General features: G+C 35.9%; 1 protein-coding gene across 1 annotated transcript; it reads left to right on the top strand.

The window, feature by feature from the left end:
• Positions 1-549: 549 nt before the first annotated feature.
• Sesn3 (sestrin 3) lies at positions 550-25,610 on the top strand (the record flags this gene model as incomplete). The annotated part of the gene is given in 9 exon segments (XM_013511114.1): positions 550-615; positions 3,219-3,416; positions 4,803-4,985; positions 9,171-9,407; positions 10,347-10,521; positions 13,538-13,656; positions 14,413-14,603; positions 16,087-16,231; positions 17,998-25,610. Coding segments are annotated over 9 exon segments (1,401 nt in total), but the record flags the coding sequence as incomplete, so codon positions are not given.
• Position 25,611: the final 1 nt, after the last annotated feature.

Genomic DNA, 25,611 nt, shown 5'->3' with positions numbered 1-25,611 from the left:
CTGTATTGTCCATTTCTTAAATTCACTTAAGCTCTACCTTGCTGTTTCATAGTTTTCTTAAAATTTAAGAACCTTTTATTAATATTCTTGTTGCTGTTTTATTCAGAAAAAGCCACAAGTCAGGTCATTGCTTTAGCAAGTTGCATATAATTCTTTGACTTAAACTTTCAGTTAGCTTTCAAATTAATATCTAACAATATAACTAGTGTATTATCAGATATGATTCCATTATAAAAATTAATGGTTTTCATTCATATTAAATGTGAGTAAAAATTTATGATGATGTAGAATATGACTGAGGGAAATGATGTTTTCAAGACCTCTATCACACACTAGCACTGATGGAGTTTGTTCCATTATCTCATCCAGAAAATGGCCTATGGACTTTCTTTGATCTGGACACTTACTCTGCTTTTATCCTGAAACTTATCCTGCTTTTACATAATTCTGTTTATTCTGTTTGATTATTTATACCTTAGAAATAATGTGTATCAATTAACTTTTCTTGGAAAACTCATCATTAATGTATAACTTTCCTTTTAAAAACAGGACAAAAGAATCAGAGTATCTCAACCCTTGACAAGAGGACCAAGTGCCTTTATTCCAGAGAAGGAAGTAAGTTTATCTGTCTTAAAGTATATAAAGTATGACTTTTAGAAGATTAATTGTATCAAGAAATCTCCACCTGTAATGGAGGTAAAAATATCTTACTCTTGAGTTTCTTATGCATGTATCAGAAAGAAACAGAAGAGGGTCTTCTTTTCAGATTCACCTGGAAATCTGAGTATATCTTATAGTTCAGTAGTACTGCAAGTTTAAAACAGTAGAAATTTAACCATATTTTATTTCAAATATAACTTCTGAAAAAAGTAGCTAGAAGTAATAAAACTTAATCTGAAAGTTTTCAGTTTTTAAAAGTCCTGTTTTGTGATGATTACAGATTATGTAAATGTTAAAATATTTTGAAAGGAAACATGAGTTTGCGTTAAAATACGATATTACATAACCAGAAGTTACTCTTTTCATTGCCTTCCGAGTATCTTATTGGAGAGGATGGCGCCATATCTCCAGTACATTTGTGCACCACTGGTGAGGCTGGAGAGTTAGGAAAGTAAATGCACGGGCTCGGTTCTGTTCCGCACACCCATAACCTCTGGGCTTTGGGAGGCAGGAAGATCCCAAGTAAAACGCAGTCTGAGCAATTTAGCAGCTTAGCACAACTATCCCAAAATGAAAGGGCTGTGGGTCCAACTCAGTGCAGTGACCCTGCGCCTGTAGTAAATGCAAGGAAGGTTATAAATGACACGAAGTTACAATCAAAACAAGATTTGTACTTAATTTGTTGGAGTATATCTCTGTGAAAAATTACAGCAGTGAGCACATCCTCAGATCCCTAGGTGCCTCTTGGATGTGGACTGAGGAGAGTGTAAGAACAACTAATTGAGAAGTTTTTCTTGCTTCAAGGAAGTATTAGTGCCTATTGAGCATAGTTATCATGTATACACTTACTGCATAGACATCATTTATCTTACAGCACTAGGAGTCTTCTTTTTTTGTTGTGGAATTAATCAACAAAGATTTGTAGAATGGCTGTTGTGCCAGGCTTTGTCTTAGAAGAGACTAATAGAGTTAAAGTAATAGCAGATCATTGCCAGGGTCAGCGGGTCTTTTATCTTAATATCACCTTTTTAGTGGCTTTCTTATTGAGCGAAAATCCAGAGTAGCGGTAATGTGACGGAGCTCAGTGAGCACAGCTCATCTGGCGGTGGACGTGTATTAGAAAAGCTGCTGCGTGGATGCCCACTTCTCTCATAGCCCAGGGACTTTTCTCAGTGGAGTGATCGCCTCATACGGAAGTCTTCCTGAAGCACACTTTCACAGTATAAGTTTGAAGATAATTTGGCTTTCAGGATCTATTGCATCTAGTCTTTAGATACCCAGTTAGACATAAGAAATTTTTGCTGGTGAAAGGAAATAAAAAAGAACAGATAGTCTATCCCTAATTCTTTTTGATCATTTGGATTTTACTATATTTTTAACTATCATTCTGGGCCCTGAAGTTGAAAACATGGGAGGAAAATGAGCAAATGAAAGTACACATGGCTCCATAATGAGATGAGGTGGAATTGCCTCTTTTTCTTACATCAACATAGTTAACATTTCTTCACAATTTGTACTTTTCAAACACATTTGCTTCAAGATTAAATTTCCCTCAGTCAATAATACTTTTTCATAATTTATAATTATTTTTCAGAAAAAAACCTATGAAACCAGCTTTGAAGAATAAATGGAGTTTCCAATAACAGCACAGATTTTCAGGAAGACTGTTACCTTAGACTTTTGGAAATCTAAATTTTAAACTAGACCTTGCTGTTAACTAGGTTCATGAGTTAATCTAGGATGTTTATCTCTGAAATAAGAAATGTATTCATCTTTAGTCTAGAAGTATAATCCTAAAATACAAGTAAATAGTGAGGCAATAGTAGAATTATGCATTACATATTCATCAACTACACCCAGAATTGGGTCCTTATGCAAGGTGTTAAGCTCTTAATACTTTCAGAACCAGTTCTTGGTGTAATGCCTAAACTGTCAATGTAGGCTGGGCGTGGTGGCACACAACTGGTGGCACTCAGGAGGCTGAGGCAGGAGGATCGCTGCACGTTTGAGGCCAGCCAGGGCTACTAAGTGAGTTCAAGGCCAGCCTGAACTGCATAGTGAAACCCCATCTCAAAAAAGACCCCCACCAGAAAAAACCTGTCAATAACAAAAACTAGCAAAGGATCATAGTGAAAATATTTGTCTAAGAATGTGATTATCTGTACAAGCTGATGGGATTAAATTATAAATGTGTGTAATCAAATTCTGCTGCTTTGCGTAACTACAAACTGGTGTGGCAGTGACCAGGCACATCAGCTCTGAAGAATCTGCCTAATATGCCTGGCAGAACAGATGGGAGCTTCTTTTCTTCAATTTTTGTAGCTGTGTGTTTAATGTTTGATAATCTAACATTTGTTGTTTAATAAACTGTAGTACCAGAGCCAAAAATGAATGATAACTTTTTAAAAAATTTCTGTTACTAGTATAAGCAACTGCATAATTTCAGTGTTAATATCAAATGAATATTCATTTGCTTCAGTAGTGGCAAAATTTATGTAAACCAAGGATGTGTTTACATCACAATCATAGCTACTTTGTTTATGTTTCTCGGTTATAAGGTTGTCCAAGCAAACACAGTGGATGAACGTACAAACCTTCTCGTGGAAGAGTACTCCACATCTGGTCGTCTGGACAACATAACACAGGTCATGAGTTTACACACTCAGTACCTGGAGTCTTTCCTGCGGAGCCAGTTTTACATGTTGCGCATGGACGGTCCCCTTCCTCTGCCACACAGGCACTACATCGCAATAATGGTAGGTGCTCGTTTTCCTGTTTCTTCTACTTTCATGGAACATCTTCCACTGATTCTCTCTCCCTTCAGAATTGTGTGTGTGTGTGTGTGTGTGTGTGTGTGCACGCGCGCGCGCGCCAGGTATAATTTCACTGACTTAACAATTGAGACCTGTGGCATTTTTTTAATACCAAATCCCTTGAACACATTTTGAGTGCTTTCAATCACTTAATGTACTGAATATCTTTCGTTTAATTTCCAATAAAATAATTTTGTGTTTCATCTGTCATGATTAAAGATGTTTATAGGGCTGAAAGTAATATCCCAACATTACTTTTGTGATGATCGGCAACAAAGAGAAAGCTAGGAACAGTGCTAAAGCCGGACTGGTCGTAGAGAAAGCACAGGAGTGCGGCGCAGGTGCTGCATGCGCAGGAAGCTGACGGCACAGCTGGGCTGCAGAGCAAGAGCTGCTGGGACCCAGCAGATGAGCTTTTATGGGTTTGAGTAGATGATCTTCTTTATATTCTCACCAAACCTTTGTAGAGTGACGACACAGAGCAGCATTGTTTTTAATTGAATGATGAACTTGACTAAGACTATAATTTTAGCTTAAAGTTTTCATGATAGTAACACTAAAAGCAGACTCAGAATGCTTTCACAAACTAAAAGAAAGCCAAGATATAGAGAACAGGAAGAATAAAACAGTACTGTTTTACTGAGAGGCAGCCATGGAGAAGAAGGGAAGTCAGAAGTCTGCTCTGCATGGATTTGCTAAGTGGTCTGCACCGAGGCCCACTCTGGCTGTGTAATAGGCTTCAGTGTCACCGGGGTGGGATAACGAGGACAGAATGACTGGATTCAGAGTCCTCTCAAAGGGGATGGGAAAAGTGCAAAATTAACACGAATTCTAAATTGTCAGAACACAAGTTAATAAAGTGTTACTGCGTTTTAAGTAGAATATAGCACACATTTACCATCATGAAATGAGTATCTGTTCCCTTAAAACAGCTAGAAAGTGGCTCTAGTTAATCTATACCAGTTCGTAGATGAAGTAATTGCCTTCATGTGACAGTTACTTGGTTTTACAACTACATAACAGCTTCCTGTACTGACTCGAGAATTACTGAAAGAGTATGATGAACATTTTCAAAGGAGGATGATTCTATAAGAAGAGAACGATTGACTGTGAAAACTGTTGCCAGGCATTGTCAAACACAACTGTAATCCAGCTACTCAAGAGGCTGAGGCAGGATGATAGCATCCTGCTTGGTCTATGTATAGCAAGACCCTGTCTCAAACAAATGAGCAAGCAATTAATCAACTCCATCCAAATTATTTATATAAATAATGGAATGAAATTCTACCATGATTACTTCGTCGGTAAATTCTTTCCTCTATGCTTTAGGCTGCAGCTAGACATCAGTGTTCTTACTTAATAAACATGCATGTGGATGAATTTTTGAAGACTGGAGGTATTGCTGAGTGGTTGAACGGTTTGGAGTATGTCCCACAAAGGCTGAAAAATCTTAATGAAATAAATAAGCTGCTAGCACACCGACCCTGGCTGATCACGAAAGAGCACATTCAGGTACTGTTTCTTTGAAATAAAAAGGAAATATGTAATGTTTCTGAGTTAAATATTTTTGTAAGACTTAAACACTTAAATGTTAGAAAATCAAAAAACAGAAAATCTAATATGTGTAGCAAAGATAAATTTAGAAAGTCAGTGGGCTTAAGTACAAATACTTACCTTTCTTACATAATCAGTAATTAGCTTGTATGAGTAATTTGTTAGTGGCTGTGAGAAAAGTTGCTTTCTATTTTCAAACAGCAGGTAGAACAAAGAAATTACACTAACATGGTAAACAGCCTGGCTCCTAGTCTGTTCTTCATTTTTGCAAATTTGTGCTTTTAACTTCTATAGGACTCGCTTTCCCTCTCTGTAAAGTGAGGGGTCTAGATTGAATGACTTATAAACTCCTTTCTAGTTCTAACATTTTGTAATTTTAAGTCACAAAAAGTGATTTTGCAAATAAAATACATTAGCTGTTTTCTAAAATGCTGTTAGAAACTAGCATTTAGACAAGAGGTAGGGCTGTGACTAAGAGCTCTTGCATCTTAAAAGGAGCTTCCATCAAAAGCCTACGGGGTGTCATCATACAGAGTGCTTATCAGCACTGTGTTCGGCACACGGTAACTCTCCAAATATAGGAGCTATCATTTAAAGTATTTATCACTAAATGCCTTACTTAAAATATCTGTATCTGATGTATTAGAAATGTCTTTTTTAATCTCATTGACTTTTTTTTTGGCAATTTGTTTAACTAAATACAGGTTGTGTCAATCTGTATACTCTTAGATTTTGATGGTTGTCTGGAAATCTATGATGCATAATGGTGTCCTAAGGTTTATGATCTGGTTTCATATTATATCTATTACTTTGTGCCAGATACTTTGGTGGACTAACAGGATAAAAAACTTGGCCTTGGATGTACTAGGAGTCTATAGGCCGAGAGGCAAGGGGCAATGACAATACTCATAGCGTAGTAGTGTATGAATAAAGAGAATAGGATTAGGTTTCTTAGAAGCAGCAACATTTGTGCTAGGTTTTGAATAATAAGTGGGAATTTTCAAGTTGAGCAGGACATTTCCTCGAAAAGTGTGTTCAGTGTTATTATATGTTGAAAGAGCAGTTACTAGCTGACAGTTAGTAAAATGTAGGTATACTTATATATAGGTATATTTACATATAGGTTTATTTACATAAGGTAGGGATGGTAAATAGGAAGAACTGGAACCATATTGTATGACCCAGTGAATACAAAATTAAAGAATTTATATTTTATCCTCAAAAAGCTGTAGTTATCTTATGGTACCTCAGATATGAGACAACCCTTCAAAGTATTAGAAAATGTTCTATTCAGGGTGACAGGTCCCAAGAATGAGGTGCCCACAGATGAAAAGGAAGGAAAGAAAGACAAGAAAAACAAGAGAGGTAAAAATCTGGGATCAGGGGCTTACAGCTCTCGCACTGCAGCCCCGATTACCAATCTCAGTCACCTTTTATTGAGCAAGAACCAAGGGCGTAGCTAGTACAAATGGGCGGATAGCAAACGTTTTAGTAATTAAAGCACTATCCTTCTCCAGGTCTGCCTCTTACGCTGCTGGCAACAGTTGCCGGTGGGCCTCCCACACCCAGCACCATGCTTCCTCAGTTTAGCTGGGGGTTGTAAGTTGACCACTCGTTACCAATCTACTACAGTCCCCCCCCCCGGTGAACTTGATGACCACACACATTTCCTTACTCCAGTGGTCTCTAGTGGCAGATCTGTGAAAAGCTAACATGTCTTAGTCTACTCACATTTACATTAATGTAACAGTTACATGTATACAGTGTTTTCCTGACTGAGCTGCTGGGCTGTACAATGAAGCCTTATCTTTAGGAACCCTAACAAACAATAAACAAACCATTGTCTGTCCTCAGTGCTTTCTAATCAAAGAGTGTCCTTCTCCACAAGAAAATGTGTACGTGTTATGCGCTTAACTCATCCTGTGAAGTCTTTCTGTTTTTATGTATTAGTATTACATTACATGTATTTGCTCTGTATACAACACTTCGTAAGTGTACGCGAAGTCACTAACAAGTACACCACCGAGCACCAGCAGCTGCGGTCCCCGGTGTCACTGTTGGGCACCTTGGAGAGCACTGCACCACAGGATTGAAAGTCGTTAAAGGTTTTTGTGCCAAATTGAAATACATGCCCATTTAGTTGATACAAAAACCAAATTACAAGTGCCGTAGACTAAAAGTAGACAAGTCATAGTACTGATTTAGAGATTTGCAAAATAACCAGAGTAAGAGAAAGAGGAGAGAGAGCACGGTAGTATCTGCTGCGCATCTGAATAAGCAAGATTTGTCGATGGGCGGGATGTGAGGATGGAGAAGGAGGTGCTTTACGGTTTCCTTCTTCATAACAGACGTGTGCGCAGACCTGAGAACAGGAGATCATGACATCCACAGGGTGATGTCTAGTTACCAAAGGAAATACAGGTCTGTAGCTCAGGGTAGGGGTGGATTAGAAATAACGGCAGGTAGTTACTCAGACATAAGCTAAAGTCAGGTTGAAAGAATGAGCCGCCCATCCAGGTTTTACGGTACAGTACGAGGAAAGAGGACTATGGACAGGAGACGATCAGCCAGCATTTTGAAGGCAAGTGGTAATGATGAGGGCTGCCTGTGAGGGAGACAGAGAAAGACCCATCTTGGGGTAAAAATGGGTAAAAACAAAAGAGTATAGTTGTTGACATCAAGGAAGATTAATTTCAAGAAGAGATAAATGATGAACAGTGTAAACTCTGCAGCAACCAAATAGACCAAATTAAAAAAATAGACATGGCCATTTGGAAGGTCATATGTGATTTCAGTGAACGTAGTTTTAGAAGTTTGTTGGAGAAAGAAATCAGAGTAGAATGAATTTAAAAAGTAGAAAAGAATATGGAAGATGATAAGTTTTGGCTTTTTTAAGATTTAATAACTCTGCCAAAATTGATAAATTCCACCAGTCCTTTTGGAAAGTTTTTTGCCAGTATTATCAAAAATCTATTAATACCTTTTGTCCTATAATTTCTATTAGGAAAGGTTTCTCAAATGTGAACAAAGCTGTAGCATGAAAAAGCAATTTATTATAATAAAAACACAAAACAAAAAATGAGAAGCAATTTGATGACTAGCATAGGAATAGATAAATAGTTGTGTGTATCCACTGATGCACAATACAAGCCTATGCTTAAAAAATAACATGACATTGAATGCTCGTGAAAAGTGAGTGTGTCAAAGTTAGAAGTTTGAAAAGCAGAAAAATAGATGTATATGACTATAACTACGTAGTAATTTAAAATGTAAAAGTTTTACTAGTGTGATAGAATTTATTTTTTCCTATTCTTTTCCTTCAGCTTTTAGCAGTACACTAAATTATTGTGTGTTGTAGAAAATAAAATAAAGTAAAGGAAAGTAATTGCATTTTTATTTAGTAGCAGTTAAGCCAGATGAAAGGGAAAGAGGGAAAAGAGACCCTCACCCACCCCCACACACACACCTCACAAAAGAAGCAAAGAAAACATGCAAGCAAGTGAGCACATGAGAGAATACCAGGTGGACTTGTGAGAATTCACCCTTTGAGAAAAGAGGTGGGGGGTTATCATTAGTGATGGTTTTACTTATGTTACATCATTCATCTGGATGACTGAGTAAATAATGCAGAAAGTACTTTGAAAAATTTTGAATTCTTATTCTAAGTGAGGTAGTATTCTGTAGTTTTTGTCATCTCTGGCAGGCCTTTATTAGAAGACACACAATGAATAACAACGCTGACTTGCTAAATTGTATTTTCATGTGATTTTGTGTCATATAATTTCCAAAGGACCTTAAAATCAGTGGCTTTGCTAGAAAATCTTTCAAGTCCTTTCTAGCTTTAGTGTTCTTTGATTTTCTGAAGTATCATTAAAATAGCATAATTTATGAAACTTCTTTGGAAGCAGAAGATCCATGTATAAGGGATTTGGAAGAAGCCACAACATAATTATATTGTTAGGTTTGATAGTTTTAATGTAACATTATTTGACCAAAACTGTATCTTTAATATGTGAAACATTTTTAAAACATTTAATGACTATAAATTTGTATATAAAATTTGCTTGATTGTTCATTCTTCTCAAACCTGCTTTGTAGCTTTCGGTGGTTTTATATATATTCTCATTTGCGTTCTCCTTTCAGAAACTTGTCAAAACTGGAGAAAATAATTGGTCTCTGCCTGAACTAGTACATGCTGTGGTCCTGCTGACACATTATCATGCTTTGGCAAGCTTTGTTTTTGGTAGTGGCATTAATCCAGAGAGAGATCCAGAAATCTCCAATGGATTCAGGATAATATCAGTCAACAACTTCTGCGTTTGTGATCTTGCTAATGACAACAACATAGAAAATGCATCCCTTGCAGGCAACAACTTTGGGGTTAGTTTTTATAAATGTTTTATCATTTTTGCTTAAACTTCTTGGTGTGTCTAGAGAGAATTTATTTTCTGACTAGATAGAATATTGTATACTTGAAATATTTTTCATAATTTTTATTACTGTAAAGTTTTAACCTGTACCTATAGTTCTGATTTGTCTTAAAAAGGCTTTTAAAGCAAATAGATATTATTACAAATTATAGAAATTGAACACTGATGCCTTTTAATGTTGAACCTTTTGTATAGCAAATCTCAAAACAATATATCTGTGTCTCTAAGATGCTGGAATCACTAATGGAAAGTATATTTTAAGGCAGAAAGTAGGAAATATGAAGCCACCTAATTTTTTAGTAGATTATAATTTAATATATGTCAGGTGTTAGAATTCATATATTCATTAATATATGTCAGGTGTTAGAATTCTAGCTGGCTAGCAATGTGTTTATAAACTTTTTCTCTTTGGAGTTAGTGGAAAACTCAGGTAAAAACTATTTTTTAAAAACTGCTTTACTGAAATAATTCACATATCATCCAGTTCAGCTCTCTAAGATGTACAATCCAGTAGTTCTTAGTGTGATCATAGAGCCATGCAGCCATCACCACAATAAATTTAGAGCATCATCCATGTAAAAAAGAAACTCTAAAACAATTAGTAGTCATATCCCTCTTCTGTCCCCCACCTTATCTCCTCCCCAACTCTTGGCCCCTAAAAATCACTTACTTACTTTCTGCCTCTAGATTATTTTCCTAATCTAGTCACATTCTTTTAAAAAATATTTTTTATCTAATTGTAATAATACATCATTTGACCAGCATCTCACATGGGAACCTGTTCCTAAGCCTTGCATTGTATATGATAAAGTAACATTAAGAGACAGAGATATTTATTGAATCAATTTTTAATTTTAGTAGCACCCAACATTATCTTATGTGATTCTAGATTGTGGATTCTCTAAGTGAGCTGGAAGCCTTAATGGAAAGGATGAAGAGGCTTCAGGAAGAAAGAGAAGATGAAGACACATCTCAGGAAGAAATGACCACTCGTTTCGAGAAGGAGAAAAAAGAAAGTCTTTTTGTGGTCTCTGGAGATACTTTTCATTCATTTCCTCATTCAGGTATCTTTAGTTCTCTTTCTTGTTTAGTTGTTCTTTGAACCCTAACAGAACAATCTTTAGTATTTTCCATAACTTAAATACCATAAACTTAATACAGTCATCAGTCCATACAGTGTCTATTTGTAAAATAGAAATTACTGTCTTAAAACTAAGTTAGTTAATCTCGCAAATTCTGAAAGTTGTTTTGGCTATATAAACATGGTATTGATCAGTAGTTTTCAGAAGGTTTACAGAAAGGACAAGAACCTCCTTTTATACTTTATGTTGATTATCTTCTTTAATGAAAGATTTTTATCTATACAATTGGGTAACCGTTTTAATTTATTTAATCCGTGAAGGCTACTGTCACTACAAATCAGATTTATACCCAACAAGGAATCCCAAATAAACTTGGTGTTTTAGGTATTGCTTTAGTACTCACGCCACAAACATTCGTTGAGTACCCCATGTAGTCTCAGCAGTGTGATAGCTGTTAAGGTCTTAAGGCTAAGTAAGGTGTGATTCCTGCCTTCATGGCGTTCTTACTCTAGTAGGAGAGAAAAGTAATGGTAAACAATTTCTGTGCAAAAGCATGGTGTGGTAAGGAAGCAGGATGCTGTGTAAAGGAACAAATTGTTTTGTATGTTGAGGACATAAATCATGAGGTTAGGAGTATGAAGAGGAAGCTGGCTAGGGAGGTGAAAGCCTTGTTACAGTGACCCTCTAAGTATTAAGAAATATGTCCCCTGTCATATGTTGGATGTTTTGAGTTGGGAATGTCTGTAAAACCTAATCTAGAGATAACTAGCACAGTGCTGTCCAACTTAGTGTGGTTGTGAGTCCCTTGGGAATCTTGTTGAGGTGCAGATTCTGTGAGTTGGTCTGCATAGGCCTGTGAGGCCGTGTTGCTTTCAAGCCTCCAAATGATGCTGGTGCTGCACTAGCTGCACTTGGACGAGCCAAGGCCTAACAGACAGGAGGCCAAGAGAGGATGTTAAGCTTAAGGTAAAAAGTTGGGTGTTATCAGCATATACCTGGGAGCTAAAGTCAGAAAAGTTGGTAAATGTAAAAAGCAGAGGAACAAGTAGACAAGAAGGTACATAGTTAACCTAGGGTGGACCTTCTGGTAAAGCAATATTAACAAATGCAAACATTTTCATTAAGGTTAGTAATATATGTTTGCTTTCAGACAGTAATTTTTAAGAGCTTCAAGATCACTACAGCTTGATACAAATATTTCTTTGTGTTTTTTTTAATACTGAAAATATATTTTGGATCCCAGCCTCGGTCTTCTTGGACCATGAATAGGCACTGCTGCCTTCAAGCTGGAATTCTGACTAGCAAGCCTTGGGTCCTATTCAAATATCGTATGCTGCTTTTAACAAAATAGGCCGTGTCATGTGTGAATCATCCAAGGAGCTGAATCATTTCATTATATTGGTTTTTATACCACTATCACCAGAACTAAATTTACTGGTTATATGAAGTATTGTAACAAATCCTTGAGATAACTTAAAAAGAGAAAAAAAAAAATTCCCTTAATTTTAGATGTTTCAGTCTATAATCAGTTGGCCCCACTACTTTATTTAGGTCTGTGGTAGCACATCCTGTTAGTAACGTGGCAGAGCAAAACTATTTACCTCATGGCTGGAAAGCAGAATGAGATACCCCAGGGTCCCACTGTACCCTTTGAGGGCATCTCCCCAGTAACCTAAAGGGCCGCCTCTATGGCCACCTCTTAACGTTTCCACTACCTTCTAATAGTGCCGCTCTGGGGTCCAGCCATAGACTTTTGGGAAACACTTAAGGAAAGTATATATAGCTAAAACATAGCAAAATATAAATGGATTGAGGGATCCTTGTATGTTTCTTTTTGTAGACAAAACTATCCCTAAAACAGGTCTTAATTTATTCCTACTTTTAAGATTAGTAAGTAGAGATTTTTCCTAGGATAAATTCTCTTATTATACAAATCTCACTTTTTATTATTTACTTTAAAATGTTTAAAAGTCATATCATAATTGAAAATTTTTAGGAGCAAATCAAAGACTACCATAAAACCTAAAAGAACCAGCAATATAATTAGTCAACACCATTATCAGTATTTGCCATATGAAATCTACTGGTTATACAGTGTCAGGGAAATATTTCACTTCTAAAGAGATACTGTTTTATAGAGTTTAGTTAGGACACAGTGTTCTTAGTTAAATTTACTTTGTAATCCACAAAACTCTAGTTATATAACAGCCTCAGTGAATGCTACTACATTTTATATTTTTGGCTTCATTTCTGCTGATTATTATGTGATACACTAAATTAAGGAAAGTGTAGCACAGGTATGTTAAGAGAGAATGCACTGAAAAATGCCATTTGGGGCTGGGACTGTAGCTGAATGGCAGACTGCTTGCCTAACGTGTGAGGCCCTGCCTGGTTGGAATCCCCAGAAACACCAAAAGGAGAGGAGGGGAAGGAGGAGAAGGAGAGAGGGAGAGGGAGTGGGGGATATGATTGTTAGTGTGTTGCTTGAAGAGAAAGCTGAAGTACAAGGAGAATACAAAGTGGTTATAGGTTTGGGCTAGGGATAAGCACGAAGTTTCGTAGGCTTCTAAAAGCCACTTCGAAGTTGCAGATCACTTAGGTAGTTTAATGGTTAGAGGTTTCTCATATCCTTTATGCTAATTCATATTGTATTTCTTACCGATATTTTGTACTAAGAATAGTATGGATAACTTAGAGGTTTGTTTCTTAAGTGGTACTTCTCTGGATTAATGAAACAAAGGAGAAGATATTAAGTATATAGCATAGTATCTGGTATATAGGTACTATGTGAGGTATATAGGTATACAGTATATTGCTCTTTTGCTGCCATCATTTAGAAATTTTTATTTTGTCAGTTCTTTGCCTAGATAGCTACAGTTAAATGTTAATTTCCAGTATTTGGTAATGAAATTATCTTAACTGTCTTACCTTAACAGTTTCATTATCGTAACTGTATTTACAATATCTTAAACAATGGATCTGTCATTGATTTCCTTAGATTTTGATGATGACATGATCATAACATCTGATGTCTCTCGATACATTGAAGATCCTGGTTATGGATATGAAGACTTTGCCAGACGAGGAGAAGAGCATTTGCCAACGTTCCGAGCTCAGGTACAAGATGTCCTCAATTCAGAAAAATTAGAGAATTCTGTCCTTTTAACTACTAACTGTAGATGTAAATAAATTGACTTCTAAAGAAACTGATAGGACTTGTAAGTCTTTTTATTTATCCTAGTTTTTAGTTTAATTTTTAATCTAATAATTATTTCAACATTTCCCCCCTAAAAAGGTAAAAGAAAATTGCTGTTGGCTTTATTTAGTCACTTGCATTATTATAAGTTAGTTGCATAATGTTCATCCCACTTTTTGAGGGAGCAGAGAAGAAATCATATGATACGGTCACATATGTAATAAGACATTTTATATTAAGGTTACAGACTTTTAAGGACTACTCCCCCACTTATAGAAAGTGTAGCCACAGTAGTGATGTAAGATCTCCTAAACACCTTCATTCCTATTTCACATGATCACGTAAATGTTCATATCACTAAATTTAGTGACATAGGTGTATTCCAAGATTTTTCTGGTGTCTTTTCAGATAACCATGTATTGTATATAGCACAGCTCCTGACTGTAGAAGGTGGCCATATTTTATTGCTAGCGTGCCCAATCCCTGAACTCCATGAAGAAACTCCCAGTACTCCAATTACAGACTGATATGAAGAGTTTTAGATAAAACCTAGTAAAGCTACAAGCCTAGAACTAAATTACAAATAACCTCACTGACTTGTTTCAGTAGTTTTATTTAATAAAAAAGTTCAAATGGAAAATGTTTATTTTGCAATTGAATATGCTTTCTTCCTTTAGGACTATACCTGGGAAAATCATGGGTTCTCCCTGGTGAACAGGCTGTATTCTGACATTGGACATCTTCTTGATGAGAAGTTTCGGATGGTCTACAACCTCACCTATAACACTATGGCAACCCATGAGGATGTTGACACAACCACACTGCGCAGAGCTTTATTTAACTATGTTCACTGTATGTTTGGAATCAGGTATGTTTGGTATGCAAACAATTGTATATGATTTCTAAGTGAAAATTCTAACATGAGTCTTATGTATATCCCATTTAGGAGTATTTGATTCTGGGAGAAAATGTTATGTGGGCTTCTGATTTTAAAAATTCGTTCCATTTTATAGAGAAGCATTTTTCTTCATTGTGAATCTTAGTGATGCACATATAAATACAATAGTAATAATTTACTAAGCTGAAAATCATCAGTAATCATTGGAGATAGAATAGAAAAGTCTTGAAAGGTCTTCCTGGGAGAATAAAGTATTCTGTTTTTAGATCACTATAATAAATCCTTGTTTGTTTGATTCGGTTTTTAAAACTTTTTGAAGGAATGCTAATTAGAGCATAAGCAAAACTAGGTAGAGTTTGTCCTCATAAAGGTTACATAAGCTCACATCATAAGAACATTGAAACGTATCAGTCAGTATAAATTAATGGCTGCTAAATTTAGAAGATTAGCATTGAGAGGACAGTGCACAGATGAGGCAGTGAAACTGAATGGTCTAATCAAGAAGGCTCCTTTTGGAGATGTGCCTTTTTGAGCTGGGTATTGGGAGCTTTTTACAGAAACATTTACAGAAACAAATTTTGCAGTTACGAATACATTCAACTTGACTACATGCTGTATCTTTTCTGATATATTATCAGAAAATCTTTATGGAATAAATTAGAATTCAGTTTGTTGGACAAGTGTTTTCTACAGTTTTAACTAAAAATCCCCATAATTTCCTGATCCATCAACTAGTGATGCAACATTCTGTGTATGAAACACTACATCTGAAAATCTGACATCCACAATGCTCTGAAATCCTTAAGTTTGCACCTTCGGATTTTGGAGCATTTCAGTTTTCAGATTTTCAGACTGCGGATGTTCAACTGATACAGTCTATGTAAGTATTCCAAAATCTGGAAAACTTTGAAACACTTCAGACATTCTATGGTATAAAATAATTATGCCATGTGCCCACTGAGTATCCTAGATGATAGATGGTGATAGAATCACTACATTTTACAGTATATACACATAGTATAGCTACGCCCTTAAGAAAGACACTCCTGGGATTTAAATCCCATTTACTACCTTCTGGTATTTGCCTCAGTGTCAGATTCTCAGAGAAGCTTTCATGCTCATCCTATTTAAAATTACAAGTCTTCTCCCAGACTGCGGGTCAGTTTTCTCTACGTAGCACTTACTACCACCTGCGTATTACATGTTTATGTTTTTAATTCATCCTTTTATGTGCTAACAGAATTTAAGCTATAAGAGACCAAGGATTGATTTTTTTCCTTTACTAGTATACCCCAGTACCTACAAAAGTGCAATAAATAAATAAATATTTGTTAGATAACTTTAATGAACTTTTGATGTGGAATTAACAGACAGTAAATGTCTCCTGGGCACAACTCTAGAAATGGAAATTTTTTATTTTGTCATACTAAAACTGTTGTTAACTTGCTCATAGGTATGATGACTATGATTATGGAGAAGTTAATCAATTACTTGAACGAAGCCTGAAGGTTTACATTAAGACGGTGACCTGCTATCCTGAAAGAACTACAAAGCGCATGTATGATAGTTACTGGCGTCAGTTCAAACACTCAGAAAAGGTAACAGTTTCATGACCCTGCGTTATACCACAGACACATATTAAGTATAATAAGTATTAATTAAAAGTGATGCCTGATAGTCTCAATAAATTGATGCCATTGAAATTGAAGTGTTATTAGCTGGATTTTTAAAAAAAAATTTAATTCAGATTTATTTACTATTAACTAAATTTTGATTATGTGCTTTGTCCAACATAATATATAAAGTTAAGTTTTAGGATCAACCTTTGAAAGATTGGATGTAAATACTGATATTTTTAAAGTTTTTGGGAAAGTATCCTATCATCCTATTCTAAAGCCAGCCCACTGAGAAATTGTGATGGGTATAATTGTATCTTGACCCAAAAGGCATATCCATATAGAGATTCCTTAAGCCTAGCTAGCCACCAGGGTTAACCTATTAGAACAGTAGTTTTTCATCCCAATTTAATAATTTGGTATTGAGTTAAAGGATCTTTATCAACATCATAGTGTAAGGGCTGGCTTTAAGTCCTATACCTTTTAACCGTTAAGTCCAAAAATCTCCTTTATACCAGTTTCTAAGCTTGAGAATAAAAAAAAAAATCTTTCTAGGTCCTTACATTCACTAATTAGGTGTATGGCCTTGGCAAAAATGTAATGATTTTGGTAACATATTTTTTAAAGTCTTTCAGAAAATACCTATCTTACCTCATCTCTCCTTGATGGATCTTTGTGCCACGTTTATGTGTTTGCAATTTTTCTTCTGTTCTAGATTCTACCTGGGAATTCTTTTTATTGATCAGGAGAATACAAGGCTTGATGAAAATATATAGTGAATGTTTAAATTTTTAGAATTACAGTAAAAGATACATTGCCTTCAACCCTCCTCAGAATACTCCTCTTCATCTCAGAAACACTTATCCCATTGCTTTTGATACTTTCTGAAGCAGTTCTGAAAGTACTCTTTAATGAGTGTCTTTGCAAGGTGTGATCAAAGTGTATGGTGAATGCTGCTGCCTAGTGCCGTCCGCCAGAGGCACGAGCTCATAAGAAATCGTAACTTGTACGTCCAACAATATGTTCAAATGACAGAAAGATATCAAAGTAAATATTTCTTTGTAGTAAATTTTGAAAACTGGGTATTTATTTTCACCTGTCAGCTGAGTATCCCTAGACACTTCACACTTTCATCTAAAAGACTCCAAAGAAGTCATGCATAGCTAAATAGTATCAGATACTAATTATAAACTGCGCTAAGCATCAGATTTTCACTTTAGTATTTTTCAAGTAAATACAAGGAAATTTTTTAAAAACTTTCTATGTGGGGGCTGGGGATTTAGCTCAGCGGCAAAAGCGCCTGCCTGGCAAGCGCAAGGTCGTGAGTTCGGTTCCTGGTACCGGAGAAAACCCCAAAAAAAAAAGTAAAAAAAAAAAAAACTTTCTATGTGATAAACATAGGCTATTTAAAAAAAAAGTAGGGTTGATTTTTAGCCAGATAATAATATTTTAATTAAAAGGAAGCATAATTAGTGGGAAAATAACTTACAAAAATTATTTTTATAATTGCCTTTGCGTAATGTATAGTCTAAAAAGACTGTGGGAATATTATAGACATTACTGCTGACAGAGTCATTTTTTACAAATGCAGGTTTAAGTATTCCATTATGTACGTGCATACATATGCCCAGGCATACATGTCTATTTGTTGTCTGTGTACAAATTAAAACCTTTATAAATATCTAATATATGAAAAGCTTTAAACACTTCTCCTGTGGTTACTAATCTGGTAACGTTTTCATTTTTAGGTTCATGTAAATCTACTTTTAATGGAAGCAAGGATGCAAGCCGAACTACTCTACGCTCTTCGCGCCATAACCCGGCATTTGACCTGAGTGTCACCAGGGACAGTGTCATATATGTGTAAAGACTTTTTCACATACAATTTACATCAGAAGCTGTTTGTGATATAGCATCAAAATTATTCACTTCTCTAGTGTCAGAGTTTAGCTGTTTCGTTTTGTTTTTGTTTTTCCCCCCGGCTATAATGTGCAATGATGTGTTTTATTCTTTCTTGATGCTTAACATTACTAACAGTTGCAGAAATAATACTGAGGAGCACTACTTTGCATTGTTTATAGTTGGAGTTTTGGGCACCGATCATAAATCATGAACGTGGTTGTTAATGCTTACCTTCAGTGTTTCGGGGTTTGTGTATATGTGTATTTTTTTCTTTACTTTTTTTTAAATAAGGAAAAGCGCTTACAATCTGCTCACGCAGTTGTTCTTCAGATGTTGGAATTCAGCAAAGAATGACCCCTTCCGGCCATTCTGTAATTTTCACGTTGTGTCCTAAATCTGGTAGAGGAAAAGCATGCGCTGTTGAACCAAGCTGCTCACTGGACACAAAGGTGTGTCCCTAGGAAATTATTTGTCAGGCACTGTGTGTTTTCTTATTTGTAGTTTTTTTTTTTTTAACTGCTATTGGCGATAACGTGAAATGTGACACAGCCATTGTCCATAATTTAATGTGAACTTAATCAGGATGAATTCTATAGCATGCTACTGAAATGCCAAATTCAGCGATTTCCTTTCTCTCTTATAACAGGAGGTTGTTTTCCGTATGATGTGTATATGAGAGTAGACTTATGCACAGTCCTTCCTGTCACTGACGGCGATCCTCAGCCACCTGAACTGTCAGTGCTCACACTGCTGTTCACAGTTCACCCTGGCGGCACAGACAAACCGAACACACGAGACTGACCAAAAACTTTCTTTGCACATTTTTCCTTTCTCATAGGTTTAAAGGACAGTTAATATGTCTATATTTTTTTCTGTTAGGCTTTTAGAAATTATTTTCCATTATTTTCTTCTTATAATAGGTTAAACAGTTTGTAATTCAAAGGTAAAAAATTGTGTTTCTATGCATTAATGTGATTGAACAACAAAAAAGTGCAATATGTTCTAAAAAATACTCGACTAAACTTTTCCCCTATCATATCACTGCAGAAGTGTCCTTTTAAACAGAGCCATAAAGAAATTTTACTCAAATTTCTTTATTGCACTAGACTTCTTTTCTGTTTTACCTTACTGGGGTTGAACAATGTTCTTATAATGCCAAAGCATTCCTTTCCCCAGAAAAATCTCTTCGGACAACTGGTTTAAAAAGGTATCAAGTCATAGGGGAGGAATAAGTGGCCAAAAAGTCACATTTTTGCATTGGTTTATGTTGCTTGATTAGACTATCTTCAGAAAGCACAACGTTGTGTGTTTATAGCTTTAATTTGTATTATGTTAGTGAACCAGTGAAGTGCCTAAGGAGATGCTTACAACTACCCAGGAGGACACAACTGCACTGCTTAAATACTTTTTGATTAATTAAAGGTGACTTGAATTTTACACATATATGGTAAATTTTTAAAAGCATATCCATTTTTCCATAGTAAATAATATAGTTAAACTTTTCCATTATAGTTGCCACAGAAATTTCATTTTAGACTTATTTTCTGTGACTTACTTTTCCTCTTGTGAAATAATCATGGGCTAGTGTTTTGTTAAATCATTTTCCCTTCTCTTTATCATCTGTCTCTAGTACAATACATCAATTAGGTTGCTTTCCTTTAGATTTTGTTCCCGATAGGAAAAGAAAAATGACTGTAAACCTATTGTAAGGTAGTTCTGTGTTTTGGGATTCAAGGATCTTGTTTGAAATCTTCCATGAGGAAAAAAATGACTAATATTTTTCAGGACAGGGTGGTTTATTTAAAGAGATGATTCAAAGAACTCATCATGCCAGATCTCTTCTGTTTTGTTTATTGCATATACTATATATGGATTTTTTTAAATATCACATGGCATAGATAAATATTAACTATAAGAAAAGTATTGAAGAGAATGACAGAACACAGATAACAACATAAAAGTCCATGTAATTTCCCTATCTTTAGGACTTTCAAGATGAGGATGTCTTTTATTCTTGCATTTTTATTAGAATCTTTTTAATCAGTGACCTATCATTTTGTGCAGGTAAACTGTCTTGCAGGATGAAAAAATGATTTTATATATTGAATCGGACGAGGAATTCTCACAGAACACCATATGAGCTTTAGACCAAAAGGGAAACAAGGTAGAAGTAACTAAAATGGCCACTTTTTGTTGTTTCGTTTTTCCCCCAGAAATGTAAGTAGTTCAGTTTGAGTTGTGGAAATAATTAGTGCCTTTCATAGATGTCTTTCCTAGTAAAATTTTTTTTTGCTCAACATTGATCCATCTCTTTAGTAATCAGGAAGTTAAGTTGGCTTGGAAGTGAAAACAGAATAAAACGTATTACAAGCCCCGGTACTCACCAGCCGGACTTCTGAGGTGCTCGGGCACCGGGGAGGAAGCAGCAGCGCTGTGCCAGGCTGTGACTCCCTGTTCACAGTGAGTTTGTTACCAACTCTCTCTGTCCAGTGCAAACTGGAAATTCTGATGCGGTTTGCCAGGGTGGTATTTTTTTTCAGAGTATTGAATTTATTATGTAGTAATTTATAGTGTAGCTTTTTATATTAAAATGTGATATTTTTTAAAAAAGATATCTGGTTCCATTGGTGTAATAATGTGATTATATGCTAATCACCTGGGCTCACATTGTGCCCAACTTCGTGTGCAAGTGTACATGAGAAAGCACATGTGGGTGTGAACTCTTAACTCCTTGCTTACTGTGTTAAAATGACTCGAAGAATTCACTGAAATTATGCTTGAATAATGTATATTTACTTTGAAATTTCACAGTTTCCAGCCTTGATGATAATTCTTCATTTCCCAGATCACCTTCAGAAATATCAAAATAGCCTCCCATGTGAAAGTCAGTCTGTTCTCTGACCCGCTGACCACAGCCAGGCGCCTCACGGAACCCTTCAGAATAGGCTTCCTCAGGTGGACTTGGGAGAATTAGGGGGAAGAGGCTCTTGAGACAAAACTCCTTCATCTTTTTCTAACTAGGTACATGTCTCAGTCTCAGGAAGAATTTGTCTCACTTGGGGTACTCTTTAAATAAAAGATGGCTAGCATGGAGCCTAGGGGTGTGGCCTTACACTATGGTTTTAAACCCAGGTAATGGCGGAGCAACATAGGGCTGTTTTTAGAGTAGAAAACCAAACGTAAGGTTTATATAAAAATCATATAAAACTTGAACCAGAGCCCTTATTTTATTTGTGTTATAATGTCTCCTAAAAATTGTTAATACTTCTAAAGTTTAATTAATATTATTTCAGAGCACCTCTTTCCTTCCTGACTCTATAAAGTTTTTAACCTGAAATCTTAGACTTTTGTTCCACAGCAAAGTAAATTTATCAGCAATTAAAGATATGTACATAAAATATTTCACCACCTTTCGGGTGTGTGCATATATGATGGTAAGATTCTTTTTTAACTGAAAACAGTTCATCAGGGGAGTAAAGCAAGTTTCAGTGCATGTTATAAAAAGGTTTGCACTGCAATAGTAAAATGAAGTTTTTTGCTTATGTTTTGTTTTAGAGATAATTCTAAGTCATTTCTGTGGAAAGCAAGACCTTAAATGCTTCTTTTTATCTAACAGATATTTTTTGTCTCATTCAAATCGATGGTCTTGCATGGAGCTAAAAGTAACAATGATGATACTATACAAGTAATATTTATTTTCTTAGTACAGTTCAATACTAAACTGAAAGATATGTGGCTCCTCTGTTTAGATTGAGTTTTAAATTACATAATTTGTATAATCAGAATCTCTTCTCAGTGGCCATCATCCTAAACTGTGTTTCCCTATTATAACTCTGTGGAGACTGAGAATCCGATTAAATAGTCTTTCCTCAAAGCAGTACTGTAATATGAATGTATTTATCTCAGTCAACAGAACGTAAATGACCACTGTATGTGGAGCTTATTTTGATGCTAATTTGGCTTAGTTAGCAGTATCTGCTCAGGTGAGACCTAGAACAAAAAGCTAGGGGTGAGGTGGATTACAGAGGTAGAGGTATATGTCAAGATAGCCCTGTGAGGGAGGGAATGTCTTTAAAAACTACATAGAACGTAATGCTAAGATGGTGGCTTTCCTCGGCATCGTGCGTCGAATACAAAGGAAGCTCCTACCTGCATTCAGTCCACTCCTTCCTGCCTGGTTTCTCTTCCTCCAAGTGCCTCAGCCTTACACTTTCACTCGCCTGCCCTCCCTCAGCCTGCCTTGGTCTGAGCACCTTTCACAATCCAGACAGGACATCACCAGCCACCTGCCGACAGTCACCAGCATTCACTTTTCTGAGTTACGCTTTCTCCATTTGTGAAGATTATGGCTTTGTCTCAGCTCCTTCTCAATCCCCCAACCACCCACCTACCTTTCGTCTGACTTCTGGCTGACGTGCTCCCCTCGCTGCCCTTCAGATACGTCCATGCTGCCAGATGTTACGCAGCATTAGTGTAAGCTTGTCCCCGCCATGCTGTGTACCCTTTTCCCAACTGCCCAAATGCCGTGTTCTCCGCTACCTCATCCCCAAAGAGCCTATAAATCAGAGTATCCAGCCTTTTCATGGGTTCACTCTCTGTTGTTCAGTAATACTACTTCCATATTTTAAATAAATCATAGAAGATTTTGCCTTCTATCAGAGTAGGAATCTTTATATTTATACATGATACAGAAATTGAACTATTTCTACCATGCAGAATTTAGCATTTAGCAGGATTTTAAAGTGATTAAATTGCCATCATAACCTGGATCTATATTAGATAATGAATACTGGTGTTAGTCCAAGTTATTTGAATGTAAAGTTAAAATTCTCTAGCAATCCAGATTGACCTGTAGCCCTTTAATGGAACAGGAATTTCTGGCATATAAATGGAGTGATGTTTCAGTTATTTGTTTTATTGGTGGTATTTAGGCCATGAAACACATTTCTTGCAAGAGGACATTGATAAGGGTGTTTAGATGGTCTGGCTGAATCACAGAACACCATTAAAATACTGCAAAGCTGGATACGTAAGGGTCTGACTAGGCTTTCCTGGGTTAGACTAAGCTTCTCACCCCCGTCCTTACCCTGTTCCCATGGAAGGAAGTATCTTCTATGGAATAACTGTACAGTCTTGATTCCCCTTGCTATACTTCAGATATGTCCAGATAGTATCGTTAAAGACAAAAATGCAAATTCTTCCTCTCCAGCCTGTGTGCACTTGGTGTTGTTGGAGATTACACTGCCTCCAGTTTCTAGCATGGGACACATTTATCTACAGATGGTTTTCTGACTTGAAGGTGAACCACCCTGATTATTAGTATATGTTAATATGAATTCTGGTGGTATTTGCATGTTTTCCATCTTAGTCATGAACAACCCAACCTGATAGCAGTCTCCACTAAATCCCTTTGACGGTCCAGAAGTGAACCCAGTAGGCTACTTAAGAAATAAGACTTGGAGACAGGGATTAATTCAGTCATGTGTCATAAAGTGTTCACTCTGGCTTTAACCTAGTTATGACTGCACCACCATGAAGTAGAGAAAAAGAAAAAATGTAAGGGAAAGAAGAGCGTATCTGGTTCTTCTGAATGCTGATAAAAACCTTTGAAAGAATGCAGTGCTTACTGTCATATGGCCTTTAGAGCAAATGCCCCATTTTATAGTTCATAGGACATCATTAAACATTAATAAGTCTAAATATGTTAAATATAATTTTGTTAGAAAATTTTTGCTAAAACAATCTATTTTCTTGCACCCCTCAAGTTACCCTCTTAAAAATGAATATATAATTTCTACAGAAAGAATATTAAAGAGGGAGAATCTTCAGTCTTTAGTGTTAAAATATTATTCACAGATTCCGATTAATTATATACATTATGACACAGAACTAACTAATTATACATCTCTTTCTTAAATAACCAGTCTTTACAAATTCTCAACTGGCTCCCCTAAGTCTGATAGGAAGGATCAAGAGGTAGGGTAAAGGAAATGTATCCATTAGGCGGCCAAGAACTTGCCTTTGGGAAGCCGAGAGACTGTTTTCTGCTTTTCTTATCTCTCTGGTTCTTTTAAGTAGAAGTAGAGTTAAACGGTACCCTTGTTCACCAAGGAAGTTGATCCAAACTCTATATCTTGTGCACATATTTTCTTTGTTTTCATATATCTTCTCTGGAGAGAAAGTACCGTTTTCTCTTTCTTCTTTCTCTTCACATTTAACTCTTTTAGCCCAAAATAAAGTAGATATTGAAAACAAACCACAAGCTATCCACATGCCATCTGAGCAGATAAACAGGAATCCTGTCAGGTCACCTTGGAGTGTGGCCTTGTCTCTTGGATTAGTTCCTTCAAACCTGAAAACTTTTCCTGGTCATGGAAGAACTGGATGTATCCTTCAACTTACGAAATAGGGTTTGAACTTGAAAACTTTTTTTAATCCTGATTTTGCAGGGCAGCTACATAATGAATGTATATATTAAGACTTTGTAGCTGAATTGCACATGAAATCAGATTGCCAACTTCTTGACTTTCAATTTTAGACTTCATTTAATCCTTATTTGTGAGCGATATATGTAGCATGCTGTGAAATGTCTATTATAGTTCTTTAATTCATCAGTATTAATACAGAATTATCTTTTGCGTTCCTTGGTACTTTTTATTCAATGTAATCAGAAGCTGTGATGTTTTGCCTTTGTAGTCCTGTGCTTTGTTACTGTAATTTTTTTTCTTTTTTTACGAAGCACGTGACTTTGGACTAATGTAAGGCGGATGACGTGATCTTTAAGACTGCTCTATATGTCAGTCTCTTACTCTATAAGGTTTTAAATTAGAATAAGCTTTATCAAATAGATCATTGATGCAATTTAGAATTCACACAAGTTCAGCGTCAAATGGCAGTCTTATAGTTTCAGTTCTAAGAATAGCAAACTTAATGAACAGCCACTTTATACTTGTTCTGGCAAACCAGACCCTGCTGTAGATGTAGTCTAAGGTAGTTAACCATATAAGCCTTCTCAGCTCATAACGCCCTCCACATGAGTCAGCAGTTAAGGAGATTATAGACCATGAAAGCTTTTTGTATGTAAACTAGGTTTTATTTTTCTTATGTTGCTGATTTTACAATTCTGACTAAAGCTGACCTGAAGGGATCAGCTTATGTGTAATATTCTAGTGCTTTAATGCCTCTTTTTTTTTTTTTTGGAGGGATGGGTAATATTATTTGAACAGATACAGAAGGAACTGTTAGTGAGTCAAGACACACACATTTGAAATAAAGAAATTGTGTATTAACATGTTAACAATTCATAACTGCACTTTTTATGACATTTTGAAAATCTATTTATAGGTACAGAACAATGGGTTTTGTTAAACTGTATCACATTTATACTTGCAGAAATTTATTTCATTGTTATTAGTAGGAATTTTATTGGTTCAATAAAATTGGCAAAACTGAACTCTCAT

Source organism: Chinchilla lanigera, unplaced genomic scaffold (genome assembly GCF_000276665.1).
Source record: "Chinchilla lanigera isolate Chin_1 unplaced genomic scaffold, ChiLan1.0 scaffold00011, whole genome shotgun sequence".
In the NCBI taxonomy this organism is placed as follows: domain Eukaryota; kingdom Metazoa; phylum Chordata; class Mammalia; order Rodentia; family Chinchillidae; genus Chinchilla; species Chinchilla lanigera.
Note: the sequence above shows the minus strand (reverse complement) of the source record. Positions and strands in the feature narration are given on the sequence as shown.